The sequence below is a fragment of the Amblyomma americanum genome, chromosome 5 (genome assembly GCF_052857255.1).
Source record: "Amblyomma americanum isolate KBUSLIRL-KWMA chromosome 5, ASM5285725v1, whole genome shotgun sequence".
Classification (NCBI taxonomy): Eukaryota; Metazoa; Arthropoda; class Arachnida; order Ixodida; family Ixodidae; genus Amblyomma; species Amblyomma americanum.
In genome coordinates, this window is record NC_135501.1 from 120,956,671 (window position 1) to 120,976,432 (window position 19,762).

General features: G+C 45.2%; 1 protein-coding gene across 2 annotated transcripts in view; it reads right to left on the reverse strand.

The window, feature by feature from the left end:
* The window catches only part of LOC144132640 (lysosomal aspartic protease-like), a 276,547-nt gene that overhangs the window by 61,951 nt on the left and 194,834 nt on the right, over positions 1–19,762 (reverse strand). Inside the window, exon 5 of one of the 2 annotated variants that reach the window (XM_077665194.1) lies at positions 4,467–4,725. The exons of the other annotated variant lie outside the window; for it this stretch is intronic. Within the exon in view, the coding sequence (XP_077521320.1) occupies positions 4,552–4,725 (174 nt within the window). The 3' untranslated portion in view covers positions 4,467–4,551. Of the gene's footprint in view, positions 1–4,466; positions 4,726–19,762 lie in introns of those variants that run through there. 2 annotated transcript variants of the gene reach the window in all.

Below are 19,762 nucleotides of genomic sequence, written 5' to 3' on the forward strand. Positions count from 1 at the left end.
CAGCCTCTGACGTAACGCTGGACGGCGTGAGAAAGTTTGGGCCAATAATACGCCTGGCGCACGCGTGCAAGTGTGCGGGCAAAGCCCAAGTGGCCGGAGGTCGGCTCATCGTGACAAGCAAGAAGGATATCGGCGCGGAGATCTGCCGGAACGACGAGGAGGTGCGCTCGGTCAACAGTGCTGGAGTTTTTCTTAAACAAAATGCCGTTCCGGAGACAGAAGGCCGGCAGGTTTCTAGAAAATTGTCGGCGTACGACAGAAGCTCGGCCCTCCAGATAATCAATGATAGGTCGCAGGTCTGGGTCAGCTCGCTGGCGGGTCATTAGGTCTAAGGCGCTGACAACTCCAATAAAACCACTCTCGTCCTCTATGCTATCATCCGCTAACCCGACGGGCGCGCGAGAGAGTGCGTCAGCGTCTTCGTGCGTCTGGCCAGATTTGTGCACAATGGTGTAATCGAATTCTTGGAGACGGAGGCTCCATCGGGCTAGGCGCCCCGATGGGTCGCGAAGATTTGCAAGCCAGCACAACGAATGGTGGTCGGTAACTACTTTGAACGGGCGGCCGTAGAGGTACGGACGAAATTTCATGGTTGCCCACATAACCGCAAGGCATTCTTTTTCTGTGGTCGAATAGTTTGTTTCAGCGCGAGAAAGCGTGCGGCTTGCATACGCGATGACCCTTTCCACGCACCTCCACCAAAATATGTAACGGAAAACAGGGAGACAGGTCGCTAACCAGCAGAATACCGCAAGCAGCCAGCCAGCCAGCGCGAGACACTTCAACGTCTTCGAAGACACCTCAGCGCCACCTGAGAACACCAGGTGGCAATAGATAGCGGTGCGAACGAGCATGCAGTGAAGGAGGGTGATAACGCGGCGATCTGGCGCAAAGAGGAAAAACGCGAAATGCGAGCACTTGAAAAAATGCGACAACAAAGGCTTCAGTAAGGCGAAGAGATAACAGCTGCATTGCCCACTGCACTCACTATACCTTTGCTGACGTGTGCCTCTTGCTCTCTTTTGCAGAAAAAGTCCTTGTGTAGGAGATTTTCACAATATTTTCCAATCGTTTTGCGTGATATGCACAAGTTGAAAAAAAAAAAAACATGGCACGTGTGTTACTCGGCAGGTCTTTGAAGAAGCGGCACCGTGCGTACGACCTCCGGCTTGGTTGTGGTGCTGATCATTGAGGACAGTCGGAAAGGAAAGCGAAGGCACAAGTCTAGAAATAGTTTTAAAATATAAACAACGACCGAGAACTGCTGTGTTGTACGTCCTGAACTGACCATTGAAACCATTTGTGTTTTTAGTATGCACGTGAAAGTAAATTTTTATTATCAAAATTTCAATAGAATTGTTTTATGGATTTCTGGCCTTTTATAGACCAACCCATTTCATCAAGATCACTGCCAAGGGATGAACATTCGCCATTGGTCTCGATGTGGTGACCAAGGAAGTGAAAAGAAAGGACAGCGAGTTCACTTTTAGCTTTGCTGATGATGCCATCTGTGGAAAGACGGTCAAATGAATGGCGTTGTTGGTGCTCGTGCTCTTTGATAGAAATTGTAGTCACAAGAAGATAGTTTGCGTTAGCAAATACGAATGACAGATAACGAACGGCGTCGTTGTGAATGATACTTACTGTGCAGCAAATCGGAGGCCAAATGGCACCCGCAGGAATTCGAACAGTGCAAAAGGTGTTGCGATGGCTGTCTTCGATATATCTTCATCTATAATCGGAGTTTGGTGGTATTCGGGCACGGGCCGGTGCTCGAGAAAACTTTGTCGCCATACACTCTGCGGTGAAATCCTGGATATGTGGCAGTGCGTAGCGGTCTGGGATAGTGAGGGCTCTCAGAACGCGGTAGTTGCCACATGGCCGCCAGTCACCGGTCTTTTTGGGGAAAATATGAAGCGTAGAGTAAACTGCTTGAAAATGTTAGAATAATTCCAAGTTCGAGCATGTGACCAAATTCAGCACGACCAATGTTGAGCTTGTCAGTTGCAAAGTGAAGTGAGTGGAAAAATGCTGGCGGTTTGGTATGGACCAGATGGTGGCGTACCTCATGCCAAGCAGGTACAGCCCAATACGGTGAGGCCCATGAGGGTAGGGCACTCCCATAGCAAAGGGGTGAAAGAAGGGCGGATTGGCAACCGCGGAACATGAAGGCGTCGCCTCTTTAACTGCCTGAGCGGTCTTGTCGAGAAGACGACGACGCTAGAGGTCCACCAGAAGACCTTATTTGGTGACGATGTCGGCCTAAAAATAGACGCGGGGGCATCGGCAAAAAAGCCGTCCGAAGACTTGACTGAGGCCCATGTACGCAGTCCTAGACCGCTACTGGCAGAAAGGAAGGCAGGAAATTTGGCTACATCTTGCTACAATACATGCACTTTAGAAAAGCATGCAGGTGAAGCAACCCCTCCATAGGTATAACTAGTAGAAATAGCCAAAATTTGTCGTGCCACAGCAGCGGGAGCAATGGCGTTTTTGAAATTCTAAAAACTGATATGGCTGTTACTAACGGCCGGCTACAATCCTCTAAATGCAATCAGGTACCTATTGTTAACAGTAAAAAGTTAACTGTTAAAGTTTATTTAATCACTTAGCTGGTAATATGATTCGCCTGTTTCTTGATGTCCGCCAACGCTGGCATTGCTATCTCGGAAAAACGTTCTGTTTACCTCACAAACCTAAATTTTAAACACGAGTGATCACCTTCCCTGAAACACCGGTTGTTTCAGCGAACTCTCGAAAATTTACAAAAGTACGCTTTCTGGGGTGAAAAGATGTCTTTTTCGACAAAGTATACCAGGGTTGGCGGACACCAGAAAACCGTTGAATCGTCTTAAGTAGCAAGCTGATTAACTAATATTTAATAAGTAACATTCCAACTAATAGAGTTAGGTGCCTAGTTACAATTAGAGATTTGTAGCTGGTCTTAAGTAGTATCCATCCATGTTTTAGAATTAAGAAAACGCGATTACCTTGGCGCTGTGGCTCGACAAAAATTTTCCTTTTTCGACTAGTTAAACGCACTGAACGGGTTGGCTTGCCTGCATACTTTCTAAAGCGCATGTATTTTCGCACGGCGTAGCAACTGCTATCATCGCAATTCAATTTCTCCGCAACAAATTCTTCCCAGAAAAGTCGCAGGGCAGATGGAGTCTCCCCGTTCCTTATCGTCCGGCTATGGGTCGATGTTCTCCCCAATTTTTATATCTTCCACACTCTATTTATAATTAAATTTGCTGTAAGCTAGTTATACGAAAGTGGTGTTAGTAAAGGCACCTATTTTTCTTAGTCTGAAACGCCTCGGTAGTCTGAACCGCTTCGTTGTATTATATAATTATTTTCAAAAAGATAACTGGATACTGACGCAAAGCTTTCAATGTTTCTTTGCTCATTTATGTTTCTTTGTTTATTTTTCAATGCAGCGGGCACGCGGCTTTATCACTCTGGGATGCAAGACGCGACCAGATTTATTTAGATCAATCGCGGCCATCGGAGCCAATTCTAGGTTGCTCCAGACTGTCGAGATTTTTTTTGCTTGCCGTATCTGGAATGTTTAGTGCCGGTTTTAAATTGAGCGCCGCTGAGAGCGGCAGGCAGTCTGTTCGATGACCGCCGTGCACGCTTGCTGCTACGCAACCGCTGAGTCATTCTTTGCGGGAGAAAATCAGCCCAAATAGAGAGTTTCTTTTGAAAGCTCTTTTCACTGTCTTCCTCCTCGCTGGACTGCCGTCACCACTCCTTGACAATATGTTGTGCTTGGCGGATATGTTTCTCCTTATGCGTGGCGAAAGCTGTTAGGGTGCGAAGTCTAAGGAATGTTCTCCTAAATATGACAGTGTATATAGTTCACGCTTGACAGGTATTAGTGGCTTCAGCTTTTTGATCCTGGAGCAAATATTTGAACAGCGGCACAATTCTTATTATAGCTGTCAAATCCTGCATTTTTTTTCAGCGAACTATCCTTGCAAACTTCATTCCACCTAGGTGGACTGGAAGCCTCTTGTCAAGATATTATGGTCGTTAATGGTTGATCTTACAATTTCTGGCCAACATGCAAAATGCACCATCACGACTCGCAGGTTGTCATGCCAGAACAAGAAAAAGTTCTTTTCTTTGGAATTGATCGACCTCAAGCACAACGGCAATTCACCTCCAATTCATTGAAGAGTGGGGCAAACAAAATGCTTTAAAACGGTCAAAGTAAAGCAAAAGTTTTTTTGTGTGAATTGTTCTAGAAAAGAGTTATTTGCATAATTCTTTCATACGGCGTGCACGTTCTCAAATTTTAAATAAAAAGTGTTTCGGTAAAAAGCTGCATAGTGCCGAAATATGATTGGTAGCTGAAGAAGGCAAAAATATTAGGAGGCTGAAGAAAATTCGCAGCAAATTAATTATGCATCAAAAGAATTTGCCGAAAACCGAAAATAAAGGAATGGAGTCTTTAAATTGTCAAGAAAGATTTATTTCAATTGTTTACCGCATACCTCAGTCATTCTTGACTCTGCTCTTCAACGTAGTCCTTCGCGTTTTCTGTCAGCGCGAATAGGCGAAACCAACTCTGCCCAACCCGTCCGACTCACTGGTCGGTGCTACGAGCACAGTGTAGACGTTCCTTAGGAACGGATGTCCCAGATGCCATGTTACGCCTGCCTTCTGGGATGCCTCTGCGAAGCCACTGTAGCAGCGATTGCCGGTGGATGTCTCCACCTTAAAAGGAGAGAAACCCGGTATTTATGAAGCACATTGTGTGGTTTAAGTTCCTCCGAATAAAAGAGGGACCACAGCACTGCTATGATATCTCAAGATATGTACCCAATATATAAAACAAGAAGGGTTTGAGGAGCATTTGATATAAATAGTGGTGCCAATTCTTTGCTCTTGAGATATTTATTCCGGAACCTTGAAAAGAAATGGCTTGGGGATAGCAATGATCTCCGTCGCTTTGTAAGATGTCTCTGCTTTACTGTTTTGCACTGTTTTAACAAGTGTAAACGTAGTACTGAGCTTCTTTTATCTGTTGGCCTTTCCACTGAAAAAAAAAACAGCCGGGCGCATATCGAGCCCACGCTTTTGGCCTTAGTAGTTGTGCCTTCCTGGCTCGTTCACTCAGACTGCGGAAGTAAGGATCGCGTCGTTGAAATATCGCGCAGTCTGGTGTAACTAGCACACTACCTAAAACATGCAAGGCACTATAACCGCAGTTGTGAAAACAGTTCCAAAGGATCCAAAAGTTGTCTCCTTCAGCGAGTGCCCCAACTCTAATTAGAGCGAAAGCAGTAATCTGGAGGTTCAGAGCCTAGCAAAGTCGTCGCTTTCTTGTACGGTCGGGAGCACGAGCCACCTGGCCGCGAAGAACACAGTCTGCCACTTAGAGGTATTGCCTTCCTTCGAGTTTTAGGCCAGATATGCTATCTGCGATCTGGAGCCCCGTAGACTACCTTCTACGAGAAGGCAAGAAGGCAAGAACACACGGCAAGAGCAGCATGGGGCGGCAGAAGGGTGGGTGGGCGAATGACATGGGCGGATGACTCTGCAAAAGCGCATGAATATTCTATTACTAACCAGAGTTGAACTGATCGTACCCAAATACTTTTTTTTTCTGCGTTTGGCGCACTGCTCGGTTTTAAGGATGACCAGAATGCATTGCAGACGCGTGGTCTGTGCTTGCGGAGCGAAACTTCAACACGAAAACGGAAAATATGCAAGCGTATTTGCCTAGAAAAATTATCTATGAAAATCTTCATAACATGCTGACAACGCCTGCGAGACTTCCGAAGAGAACGTCAATAGCAATGCAATTAAGCGTTCTTCAAGCCAAATATTATTGTGTGCTTGCATTTCGTCTCACTCAGATTGCGTTGTTTGCAACTCATAGTAGGGCGGAAGGTTTCTATACCTTTCTGATGTTTTGTACAGAGAGATGTCATCTTTCTCAATCAGGCAAAGTTTAAAAATTATCAATCACGCAAGGTAAACGTGTGTCGCTCCTTACCAAGGCGAAAGAGAGCTAGTGTTAATTGTTTACAGGACCTAGAACAGAGGTGGATATCCTACTCGACTTACCAGAGAGTTGGAGGTCACATATACAGGGTGCAAGCGCACAGGAGGACCTACGATTAGGTAGCAACCTTTTTGATAAACTTGAGCTGGCTTGCAAAAGAAATGTAGAATATGAAATGTTTACTTCCGCGTTTGCCCCTGGGAAACTGCGTTGGGATGATTTAGGCCAACCGCACAGTTCCCGCTTACCTTCGAAGTGTGTACATTAATCCGTTTAATACGTTTTCGAAGTGTTATACATTTTCCCCTAGGACAACTTGTGATGTAGGTGAAAACAGGAAATCGATTCTTTCTTGTAGTCATTGGAGCTTTCCTTCGATACAGAAGTGACAGGGCATGGGCACTCATCCGTTGGTGGAATGTACCCACACTCTTGAGGATGTGAGCACACCAAAATAGTTCAGAGTGATTCAGTCATGCGCTTTTTGCTCTTTTGTTTTCTCTTTTGTATATACTGCATGTTCCAAGAAATATTTGTCAGTTTATAGCAAGCACTTGTTCTGTCTTTCTACGTCTCCGTCCAAATGTTTTCGGTGCCTCAATAACATGAACCCTTACCTACTCGTCCAGTTTTCTACCCTTTTGTGATTCAGCCAGCAGTCCTGCTGCCTATGCGCGCGAGGCCAGCAGAATTTGTGGCACAACGGTTTAAGATAGATCTCCTTTAGTTGACGTTTGCACGAAGGCAAGCAGATTTCAGAACTGACGTAGCTGGAAGTCACTGTTAAGGTCGTTTGTGCTGCCAATTTTGATAACAATATAAATGATAAATGATAACAATATTTTGGCCTCTTTGAGCTAGAAAGGGCAATGAAAGTGAATGGATCCCATATTTGCGGCGTTCTGTTTCATCCAGAGTGCCTCTAGTTTTTCTGATAGCTTAGCATGCTGGGCTTAGATTGCGATCGAACCTGACCGTGCCTTTTGGCTCTGGACAACACACCTGTTCATATCTGTAGTGGCCGCTCAGGGTTGGAGTAGAGTACATTTTTTCCTCGATAGCACTCCCTGTCACAAAGGAACTACTCTCCCCTGAAGACTTCTTCAACCACTAAAGTTACAATAACTGCAACAGAAAACTAGCGCCCATGGCTCTCGGAGCTCTTTTGTGTCACTGCGGCAGCTGAAGGGCGAACACTGCGTTGTACGACGCTTGAATAGCAGAGTTTTTGTTGCTACATATTTTTCAGGTCCAAAACTTAAGTGTGCCCTTCCGTCGAGCAGTTGGACGAGCAGAAAGTCAACAAGGTTGACCGCAAATTCATGCAGTCTAAGAGACGCTGCGAGGTGGATTATTTGTGGAAGAGAAAAACGGGTGTGTGTTTCGTCTTGTGTGCGCGCCAATAAGTGCAGTGGAGAATAATATTAACAATATTAGAATTGGTTTTCGGGGAGAGTCAATGGGGCAGTATCTGTCTAATATATCGTTGGACACCTGAACCGCACCGGAAGGGAAGGGTTAAAGGAGGAAGTGAAAGAAGAAAGGACGAGAGTGGTGCCGTAGTGGAGGACTCCGGAATTATTTAGACAACATGGGGATCTTTAACGTGCACTGACATCGACGATCATGTTTTTTGTGTTTCAACTTTTAAAAACTTTCTAACCGCTCCACCGAACCGCAAACTTAATTTTATTACGTTTTCAGACATGGAGCGCTTCCAAACTTCGTCGTTCCTTAAAACTGGAAAGCGGTAGTAGAGGTACAGCGAAATAATTACATTTAGTTTACTGGGTGTTTAACGTCGCAAAGCGACTAAGGCTATGAGGGACGCTGTAGTGAAGGGCTCCGGATATTTTGACCACCTGGGGTTCTTTAACGTGCGCAGGCATCGCACAGTACATGAGCCTCTAGAATTTTGCCTAGATCGAAAATCAACCGTCGCGTCCAGAATCGAACCCGTGTCTTTCGGGTCAGCAGCCGAGTGCCATAAACACTGAGAGACGTGACGGCTCACAAGAAAAATAAATAAAAGGAATAAATTTTTTTCACGTCAATTATTTAGAGTATTTATTTATTTCCTTCTGTGTGAATCACCACGGACGAATCAATAGTCGGTGCAAATAGTGCAAAATTTAAAGGATATCCTGCCTCTTGAAGCAGCACTGTGGAGGAATTGAAGATGGCGTTTATACCTTCATTACTCTATTCTAATCGAAAAGGGGCTTTCTTCAAGGGAAAATAGCTCTAGCGTGCTAGAAAATGCGAAAAAATAAAGTTTAGTTATCAGCAGCACTCTGCCTTCAAGAAAAAAAAACCGCACTGACGTCATGCTTAATCTGAGCCCAAAGCGCTCTGCATATTTGGGTGGCTTCTTGGAAGACCTGGTTCCTCCTGACTAAGCCTGTAGCACTAAAAGGATGCGGACAATTCAGAAGTAGTTAACAAGCGCGCTAACCTTCAACTCGTTGGAAGTTAGAGTTCGTGTTACCTCGGCCTCTACGTGTCTTTCGAGCGGAACGAGTTTCGTCGCTGAGGCTAAACCACACTGCCAGCCAGTTCCAGTCCTTGAGAACGGAGTACTTTTCAGCATCAACGTGACAGCTTCAAATAATATCCCCGAAAATATTGTCTTAATGTTTCTTTTTCTCAGCTATAAAGACTTTTTGCGGCTCAAGAATCCGAAAAATCAACTGGCAGCAAACAAAAAAATTCAATAAAATTGCTTCCAGTGTCCTACTGAAAGTGGCACTGCCAATCAAGGCTGTTGATCACAGGGAGAAGTATAGAAAAACCATGAAATTTGCATCGCTCACTTACCTCCACCACGTATTCTTTAGAGCGGAGGTTGAACTCTCGTCCAGCGACAGCGAACTTTATGTCGGGAAGGCGCCTGACGTTTCGGCAGTTCACTTCGTACTGAAACAAAGGGACAAAGTACGACACCGTGTTTAGACGCAGCAATATTTGTAGATTTCACAAACGCATTGAACAGTGCATTTCATAATTAACCAATTTAAGGTAATGAGACATTTCAGGCCTTTAGTATAGGTTAATTCTTGAAACAGACCTGTACAGAGCACGCAAGTAAGAATAGATGCATAGTGATGGTTTTCCGTCCTTTTTGCAGAAGAAAATAAAACTTTTCCTACGCTGCTTGCCAGCAGTGCGGGGTGTGGATCTGAGCCACAGCTACATCTCGACTCTCAAAGTACTGTCCTCATAAGCGAGGATGTGGGTGAACCCAGCGTGGATTCACCCCAAAAGGGCATGAAGAATGCAAAGGTGCGTTTGTTGTAAGTAGAGTCAAGGCCACATTTTACCCTGCTGCTGGTTGAATGACAGAGCCGCCGATATAAGTTCCTCTAACAAAGGCTTATAACAGATTTCATTTTCAATTCCAAATTAGTTTATTTATATTTCAAAGGTTCAGGATTGAAGAAGGAGATGACTCTTTCAATAGCTCCAGTCTAAACAAGTCTGGTGTGGCTCACCATGAAAACGTATCGGTCCTGCCTTTGCATTCTTCACAGGTAGTCGTCGGCCGGTTTGTTACCTATTGTGACTTAAAGCATTCAGTATTCATTATAAAATTAATTAGCGCATCCTTACCTGCTATCTCTCCAGCATCAGCTCTCACAACCTGCCCTAAGTAGACGTATTCCTTTACCACTGCGAACCCTTTGTTACCAATTGTGAACTGCTGTTCCGTTGCGATGCTGTTGAACATACTTTGGTTTCTGCCTTACAATTTTTAGACCTACAGTTTTGCTCTCTCCCTGTCCAACTCAGTGGCCATGCTTTGCAGTTCATCTCCTATGTTACTTAACAAGGCAATGGCATCACCGAATCGCAGCTAACTTAGGTATGCTTCATTAACTCTTTTGGTCCATTGTTCCCAATACAGGCATCTGCGCACCTCCTGTAAAAAGTCATTGAAATGCATTGGGGGTAGCGTGTTTTCCTTCCTGGCACCCTTTCTTATTGAAGTTTTATTTACGACTTTTTGGAGCACTGTTGTAGCTGTGCAGTCAATTCATATATCTTGCAGTATTTCCACATCAGACTCTTCTATAATAATAATAATTGGATTTGGGGGGAAAAATGGCGCAGTATCTGTCTCACATATCAGTGGACACCTGTACCATGCCGTAAGGGAATGAGATAAAGGTGGGAGTGAAAGAAGAAAGGAAAAAAGAGATGCCGTAGTGAAGGGCTCCGGAATAATTTCGCCCACCTGGGGATCTTTAACGTGCACTGACATCGTACAGCACACCTTAGCGTGCTTACAGGGCGCCTTAGCGTTTTGCCTACATAAAAACGCAGCCACCGCGGTCGGGTTCGAACCCGGGAACTCCGGATCAGCAGCCGAGCGCCCTAACCACTGAGCCACCGCGGCGGGTACTCTTCTATGGCAGTCATGCGGGCATTGTGGACTCTTCTATACCCTGATTCCACAATGCCCGCATGACTGCTGAGGTTTCCTGTTAGTCATATGCTGTCTTCTAATATATACATATGTTTCTAGATATGTCTATTTAGTTTCGGAATATACACTATTTGGAACTTGCGCTAGATTTGTCGGCTTTCTATCTTTTTGTCTCGGCGGAGAGTAGGGTGAGTAGGGGAACCGCCGCTCTCTGTTGCGTGCTGCTCTCTGACGCAGCTAAAGCCTCCATGCTTTGTGCCAATTCATCTTCAGTACTGCTTGTGGAAATTTCTTTCTGAGCCGAGTATAAGGCGCTCCATGAATGGTATTCCTAGAAGGCCATCATATTCTCCAATGCTGTTAGAACCTACCTCTCCTTGGGCGTTCTTTTGAGCACCCAAGACGCTGTTGATGCGCTCGATTTCACGAGCTGGTCCTCCTATGAACGTGTCCGCAGGAGCAATCCTTGCTGGGCAGCCGCCGAAGCAGAAATGTTCCGTGTCTCCTACCTGGATACTATCGAATAGTTGGAGGATAAGTGAGGATCAGAAAGTTCATTGAGAAACCTACTTTACACATATTAATTCTGTTGTTCGTCAAATAGTTTTGGCGCCTTGCTGAAAAGCGATAGTTTACAAAGATTTTTTTTACTAGCTTCTGTATAGTAAACTGGCTTAATGACTTAATAGGGATACTTTTTACAGAGACGGGAATAGGTGTATCCTACAAGGTCTAAGCTGTTAATGAAAGGAGCTGTAGCTTCGTACAAGGAAGTAAAGAATTAATTTATTCAGTAGGGGTGAAAGTACTGACATTTTACGCCGGGTTCGTCGCACGGACGCGTTTTGTTTTAAGATATCGTCTACACTGGTTATTTTTAAGCAGTTCGTCTCTTTTTTAGGAATTGCTCTCAGCGCATTCTCTGAACTTAATGGGTCATCTCTCTGGAGTAATTGTCGGTACCGTTATACATATTCGTCCTCCCAAATAGAGCACAGGTGGTCCTGGGGCTGAACGCCTGCATGAGTCATGGACTACGCGCTCGATTATATGTTATAATGCGTTGTAATATGTTAGTGTTGAGCCTTGTAGTTTACGCATTCATGATGGCAACGTATAGAGGAAAACTTCATGGAGCGGAGGAAAACTTGATGCTGATGGCCTACACATCCTGGCTGTTATGTGAACATGCACGAGCAGGGCGCCAAGCTTTAGGGCTGGCAGGGTGACCAGCAGGGCTCGAAGGCAGGCACAGGAAAGAACTGAAGAGGCAGCCTCGGGTGACGTCAGTTTGTTCAAAGGAAGTAGAAATTTAACTCATGGAGACCATGCCGTGGCACGGCCATAAGCACGATGTTGAAACACATTAAACCCACGCTGTTGCATTCTTCAGCGAATGAAGGGAGGAAAGTTATTACTTTATTTCGTGACATCCTCAACGCAAGACTCGTAGGAGGTACTTTCTCGACAGGAAAGGACGTTTACTGCGCCATCCGCATAAACACACTATCTATCACCAGAAAAATTTCCTTTCTATGGGAAACAACGACCACCTTTTCGTTGAATCGATGGGTGGTTCCCTCTTCGCACAGGGTTTGGCGGTCAAAACTTTTGAGGCTCGAATGTGCTTAGAGGCGTAAAGGGGATCTGATCGTAGGCGAGAGCGGCAACCTTGAGTATTCACCTGCTAAAACTGGAAACATCATAAACGTGCTTTGCATGGGCGCAAGTACATAAATGTGTGTCCAGCAATCCCTGACGTTTTTACATAACACAGTCCGCATGTTCCTAAGGGACAATATGCAGGCTCTTAGCAGTGATATTCATTTCCTCTTGTTTTGCAACATGATGGGCACCCCAGCGAATTTTATATTGTCCTTATTTTACGAGAGAGTAACGGCGACCATGTTTCTCTTGCATTTTCTCTATGTCTCTCTGATTCTTTAAACTGAAATTCTTTCTTTAGCGGGACATATAAAAGCGTCAAGACAGGCGGTAACTCACAGCTTTTTATTAGAAAAGAACACGCACACATATATTCACTCATAAACTCATCCATCATATCAGAATCTTGACAGCATCTCTCTTGCCTCGCTTAGGTGTCGCGCTGAAAAAGAATTTCCCTTGGAACAAACATGAACCAATTAGCCACCAACCAAACTCTACTGAAATATCACTCTGATAAAGGGCTACCTGTTTTCCTCAATATCTCTGGCTACATTTGTCCTTAATTTAATTTCATACAGCAGGTCACCTTTCACTGCATTCTTACAAGTGTCCATTATGCGCACCTTTGAGGAACCCGCTGCGTTTGCAGATAGGAAATTGTAGTCACCAACTGGTTTGGAAAGAACTCACCCTTGAAGATGAAACTGCCAGTACCTTCCTTCAACCTCCGAGAACACAAGCGACCCTCTGTAGTGCCTCTCGTGGGCATCTCCGAACATCGCCTCACCGTCCTCGCGAGGCTTGCTGCTGAGGTAGAATCCCAGCCATGGTTTGGCAATAAGGCCCTCCTTGATGAAATGGTCGAACAGCGACAGTTCATCGTGATCGAGTCCGAGGATGCCGTCGTACGCCATGGTAGCCATCTGGCCCATTTCTGAAATCTATTATCTTAAGGAGCACAAAAAAATTAAAAACATTAGCAGTGAAAATTCAATGTATTTCATCCAGATATCACACATGAAAACGTCACGACTTCCACAAATATTTCCTTCGAATCAGCATCTGCCCTGCACTGATAAATAGAAATTAATATATCAAGAAGAAAATGTCTTGAGAACTCATTTTTGTAGTGATAGCTACATTACGGTAGCATTTCAAGCCTTCGGCGTGGGCCACGCTGTCACGTGGTTGGTCACGTGGTTCGTCATTTGGTGGGTGACTACGTCACGTGACCAAGTTCCACTAGGCCAGCTGTAGCTATCGCGTCACCCCAGGTTTAACCAGAGCTGAACCACCGCCATTTTTTTCAAGCTTATAACTGTTTCTATAAAAAATATGTTTAATTATTAAAACCGGCTCGGCACGTATTATGTGTCCTCGTCGCAATAACTGCGAAGCTCAGGGCACATACGGCCTAATCAGCTGCAGCATCTTATGGTGCCTGTGCAAGTTGTCCTAATCAGTATGGACACTGGAAGAATCTAGCAGCAACAATATGTAACACATACGGCCTAGAAAAGTAAGTAGTCGCATACAAGCCCTGCCAAGCAGGTCGGCGTGTCGTCCAGTCACCTGTAAACTGTGCATTTCCTAATTGAAGCACAGGAACTGAATTTCAAACTACTTATGAACTCAGCCGTTCAGTGGAACACACAATGTTCTACCGCGGCGGCCGCGTTTTTATGGAGGAAAAACGCTAAGGCACCCGTGTGATGTGCGATGTCAGTGGACGTTAAAGATCCCCAGGTGGTCCAAAATTATTCCGGAGCCCTCCACTACGGCACGTCATTCTTCCTTTCTTTCACTGCCCCCTTTATGCCTTCCCTTACAGCGCGGTTCAGGTGTCCAACGATATATGAGACAGATACTGCGCCATTTCCTTTCCCCAAAAAACAAGTATTATTATTATTCTTGCGCGAGATAAATTTTCTGTATTGGCCATCAGATTTTGGTACATTTATCTCGCCCTGGTTAAGGACTAGTTTAAGCTTCATTTACTGACGTCTACCGTCCAGTTGGGAATAACGTTTTATGTACTAACTTTAATAATATTAATAATTGTTTTTGGGGAAAGGAAATGGCGCAGTATCTGTATCATATATCGCTTGACTCCTGAAACGCACCGTAAGGGAAGGGATAAATGAGGGAGTGAAAGAAGAAAGGAAGAAAGAGGTGCCGTAGTGGAGGGCTCCGGAATAATTTAATCCAGATGCCTTCTCTAGGCAGCAGCCCTAGAAACATGCATGACGTGTTTGCCAGTCGCGAGGAACCGTTTGCACTACTTGCAGAAGTTGGTGGAAGGTCTTGCAGCTTTTACACTTCGCTGCCTTCCAAGCTATAGCTTCGAAGGTCTAGACATTAGCATGGATCTACCTTTTGGTTGTTTAGAGGCCGTAATTCGCACAATGTAGGTAAGCCGTACCAAACGCCTTAGCGCCAATTCTGTCAAACACGAGGTGCGATGTGATACTTTGATGCAAAAATTTATCGCTGCTTTTAACATGCAAAGCAGCAGAATGTACACAGTGTAACATTACTACCACATTTCTTTTCAATATAACATCCACACACTTGCAAACAGAATGCGCTCAAGATTCTTCGTTTTATGCTCGGTTCAGAGCGTACATGGCAGATGAGAAATTCCTCTGTGATTGGACCATCTCCTAGCTGGTGCCTGTCGCCACCCATGTAGCCGTAGAGGGTGCTCTCTCCGAACATGGTTTCGACGGCGTAATATATAGTTGTGAAGCTCGAAGACTGGCTCGGGTCATACGTGGCACGTGTTCCTACGTAAAGGAATAATGTTACCATATTCAAGACAAATTATGATGTGAAGAGTGGTCCCAGTTAATGCTTATTTTTTTTAAGGTAAATGAAGAGGCAAACACTGTGCGACTCGCACATCTGTTATTAAGAACCTATTTTAGGTCATCAAAAGATTTATCACCCGCATCCCAAGTGTGAATGGGTCGCGTAAGTTCATTTTTTTACTCAAGTTAAAAATGTCAATTCATCCAACCGTGTATGAAATCCACCGCCTTGATTGAACAAATACGAAACCAAAACGCAACACAGGCCAAACTTCACTGAAACGCTTCTTCAAAATGCAGGCTCTCTTGCGCTATCAAACACCAGGTTCTTACATTTTTGACCACGAAATGAAACATTTGCAGCGTATTTGGAACTATTAAACAACTAGAAAGGACGCAGACATTGTAGAGACACACAGGATGACGCTTGACTCTCAATTGACTTTGTTTAAGTGCAGACCACTTCACGCGCAATATGGAGTTCTCGCGTTGCGAAAACTTCAGTCCACGCGCAACGACACAACCGCTAGCGAACTCGGGAAAACACCCTCTTCCCGGGTGCGTTGTCTACGCGACGATCCGGTACAGCGAATAAGCAGACAAATCGAAAAGCGCAGCGACTATCAGTGACCGCACACATTGAGAACATGATCGTGCATCCGGCGGCTAACGCTTCGTGTCTCTGGCAGCGATGTCCGTCATTCGTGTTAAGTGTGCGGGCGGCTGAATGTCCCACGAACGGGCCGCTGTACTAATGCCCGGCTCCGAGAGGATGAAAGTTTTTTATCTCCGATTGAAAGCTTGAATTCTCCTAAGCACTTCAGGAAGCACAAGTGCATACCGCTACTAAAAAACAGTACCATCCTTGGGCGTGTAAAAATTAGGAGCCATAATGAAGTTTTGCAGGCATACCATTGTCACCTATAATAGGTAGTCTGAAATAAAAGCATGAAAGAAAGAGGTTTCAAGAAGATGAAGAGGATGGCGATAAGGATGACGTTGATTAACCGAAGACTAAAGAAGATGAAGAAGTATTCAGGGAGGAGGGAAGAGATGATTGGATCAGAAGAGAAGAAGGAGAAGACGGCGACAATGATTACGTGGACTAACGCCAAGGCTAGAAAAGCTCGAGGGAGAGCGAGGCACGGGGGGAAAGTACAGAGAAGCGGAGGCTGCGGCGGGTCAGGGACGCTTCGGCTGGAAGAGAGCGACGCCAGCTACTGCTCCGGTGAGGTCGCGTTCTACGGCTTCGCATTGTGGATTTCCTGCCGTTCCTGGGCACGTTCGCTGGAGTCAATGGAGGACGGTACCACCTGCTGCGGCCAGGGGTGTCTCCAGCGCTGTTGCCACCCATTCGGGTGGTGCCCCCAACGCCAACATCAGGGGCATCATCTCCACGGGCGCTTGGACCAGGAGCTTGTACAACGTAGCCAAAGACGCCGCCAGCGACGCCAACCTGAGCTCGTCGAATGCCAATCTCGACGCCGACTACTGGACCCATGCAACGCCGCAGCCGCACCGAACCAACCGTGAGCACGAACGCCGACCGCTAACAGGAGAACGCTAGTAGTAGACGCTGGTAGCAGTTTGCCCGGGTTGTGTGTATTTATAGTCTCTGTGTTTGGTGTTGGTTTCTCAGTTTTGTGTGCTAGTGTTTGTGCCACGTAGGGTGTATTAAATATGCGTTTGCTTGGGTACACCCGTCGCCTAGTCTATTCGTTCGGTCCAAGTGTTCTCCGGGGAGATCTGTGACATCAGAAAGCAGATACATGTGTTAATAACGCGTCATTGAACATATTGAAAAATATGTATATATTGTTAAGATATTTACAGCACTTATAGGAAAATGACGAAACCACAGTATAACGGGAGTCTTTCCTTTACTGTCGGGTTATTGTCTTTTCCACGCGAATTCTCATTTGTACACATGCCTGGTTTTATTCCTGCAGGGTATATGTGTGATCTGTACTAGAATAAGGTTAGCTGATAATGTGCCGTTGTTCTTGTCTCTACTATACCTGCACGTTTTCCGTTGGTTTTATTGTTTCAATCTGTACCACTTATCTCAGCTCTCCGTTGTGCTTAATCATGCAACATATGGTTTTGCTTCGAAACTGCTGTGAATAGTGAGTGCTTATTTCCCACGTGATGCAGAAGGACTTAATGCACGTGTGGCTTGCTTACGGATCAATATTTCTTAATCATCATTATTACCACTCAGCGTCAGAAAATTTGCGTCGAGTCAACGGCACCGCCGCCCCTGTCCCATGCACTAACTGAGAATTCGCCTCTGCCCATTGACTAACTACGACGCATAGCCCAGGTCACCACATCGTTCCCGTCATCTTCCTCAGCCCAATTAACTCAGCTGCGGTACAAAGACATATACGACTGCTTTGCATTTCACCTTGTCCTGCGCTCGCAGGAATCACCCTATCGCCGCAAACTTCCCAACTTTATCCTTTCGCCTAACTCTCAGCCACCCTCAGCCCCCTTTTTTTCTTTCTCGTGTAATCCATCCCATTACCCCAATAATCCCAGGATGTCTTCCCTGAGCTTTGCATACCCTACCTATGTAGATTTCTTCTTTTAATTTCAGCCACCATATACTTAACTAGCGTTTGCTGCCTGAACCATTCTCCTCTCTTCATGTGGCTTATTGTTTCCCTGTTAGTTTGAAATGAAATTGGTTCTGACGAAAGGAAATGGCGCAGTAACTGTCTCACATCTCGGTGGACACCCGAAGTGCTCCTTAAGGGAAGGGAGAAATAAATAGTGAAAGAATAAAGGAAGAAAGAGGTGCCGTAGTAGAGAGGTCCAAAATAATTTCGACCACCTGGAGATCTTTAACGTGCTCTGACATCGTACATCACACGGGCGCCTTTGCGTTTCGCCTCCATAAAAATGCGGCCGGCGCGGTAGGGTTAGAACACGGGTACCCCGGCTCAGTAGACGAGCGACCTAACCACTGAGCCACCGCGTCGGGTTCTGTTCAATTCGCTGAATTAAATTTCAAGAGATTTCGTTAGCCTCCATGTTAATATTTGATACTTCAGCACTGACAAGATGCAGCTATTATATAGTTGAGTCTTGAGAGACACTTCTATGCATCTCTTCCCAGCGGCACTTATCATGGGTGGACGGATCTAAAGGGGCCATTGGCAGAGAGTAGCGAGCGCGCCTTCCGGACTGTATACACTGTGATAATGGTAACCAAGTGGACCCAGGTCAAATCGGCCGCGTCTACGGGGAGTTCCATTTGTTTGAGCCACCAGGGAGTGCCTTCCTCTTTTAAGGATGCACAGGCAGAAGCAGTATCACAGGGAACAGGAAAGCACGTGGCTTCCGTGATTCATGTAGCACTGCCGCCGCGATCCGGCGAGATTTGGTTGCACCAGGCGCATGCATAGAAAGAGCAGCCAACGGTGCTTATTGCGGAAGTGCGTTTCCTGCAAATTCTTATTGGCTTTCGGTGGTGGTGCTTCACAAAGCGCGGATGCCACGCGCTTTCTTGTCCGCTCTGATATTGCTTCTACCTGTACCATCTATCATCGCGTAATGCAATTAGGCTGAAGTGCTTTGTCGAAGGTGTGCTATCATAAAAACAGTCACATCCACGGCTGCTATTGAAATTTCTGGCAGTTTGCGTTTTGTTATTATTCAAGTTGTTCACTTCATGAAGAGTTTTTTTTCCCCTGTTGCGCAGCCTACTAAGCCAATCAAGGCTCCTCGCTTAGCTGCACGTGCAATGTGCTTTCTGAATATTTTTCCAGGTCGCAGAATTTCATAAGCAAGTTGCTATAATTCTCTTGTTTATTGTGTTATAATGTTGTTCATCGACTTTCGCACAACATAGCGGTAAGGTTTCTTCCTTTGTTGAAAACACTTGCCTTACCACTTACAAATTCTGATACAAAAACTCGTAACAGGGTGGGCTGCTGCGACTCAGTCATCATGACATGAAGACATCTGCATTGTCGATATATGAAAGTAACTACTTACGACAAGCTTCGCTGGTCTCTTTGCAATCAATAGAGGGCACCCATGTCAAGGCAGCAGTGTCAAAAACGACCTTGAATGATTGCCATGGGGTACCTACTCTGAGCAGGCCGTAGTATTGAATATAGAACAAGCAAGCGTATATGTTGTCCGGTTGTTATGTGGGCCAAACAAATAATTCAACATAAAAGAGCCGAGACTTGTGTTCCACTCAGCAGTTTGGGCAAGGTGCTATCTCTTGATGAACTTTGGATTAGACCTATAAGGCAGCATTTCCGCTTTCTATACATGTAATGTCACAACCAGAAGCATCAGCTCCCATATAACGTTACATAAGCTTGGAAAACTGAACAAACGAACGACGACAGTGCCAGCGTGCCTTATGTAATGTTGTAAAAAATAACAGTGAATTTTTTTTTGGTAATGTAGATATTACATAAATTATTCAATAAACTTTGACTCGCTGTTACATGTTAGCTTTCTTCGTTTTTTTTTAAATCTCTGCCGTGCTAAAGAAATTCAGCAGTTTTTACCGCTAGCGCTTGTATTTTCTGCCTCTCGTCGTCGCCCACATTTCAAGTGCTGCAGCATTTCTCAAGAAAAGTGCGGCCAACTATTTTCTTCGCTATACTGTCAGCCTGAGCATGTACTTTACTTTAAAGGATAGATTACAAGAATTGCCCAAAGATGCAAAATGGTTAATAATAAATATTCAGCTTTCAGTTCCGAATGACGAGGACCCAAAATTCTATGCCCTCCTTACTCAACGCCACCGTGAAGAAGCGCTGCCCCTTTTCTAAACAGTTAATATTATCAACACTAAGCTCACGTCGCTACAAT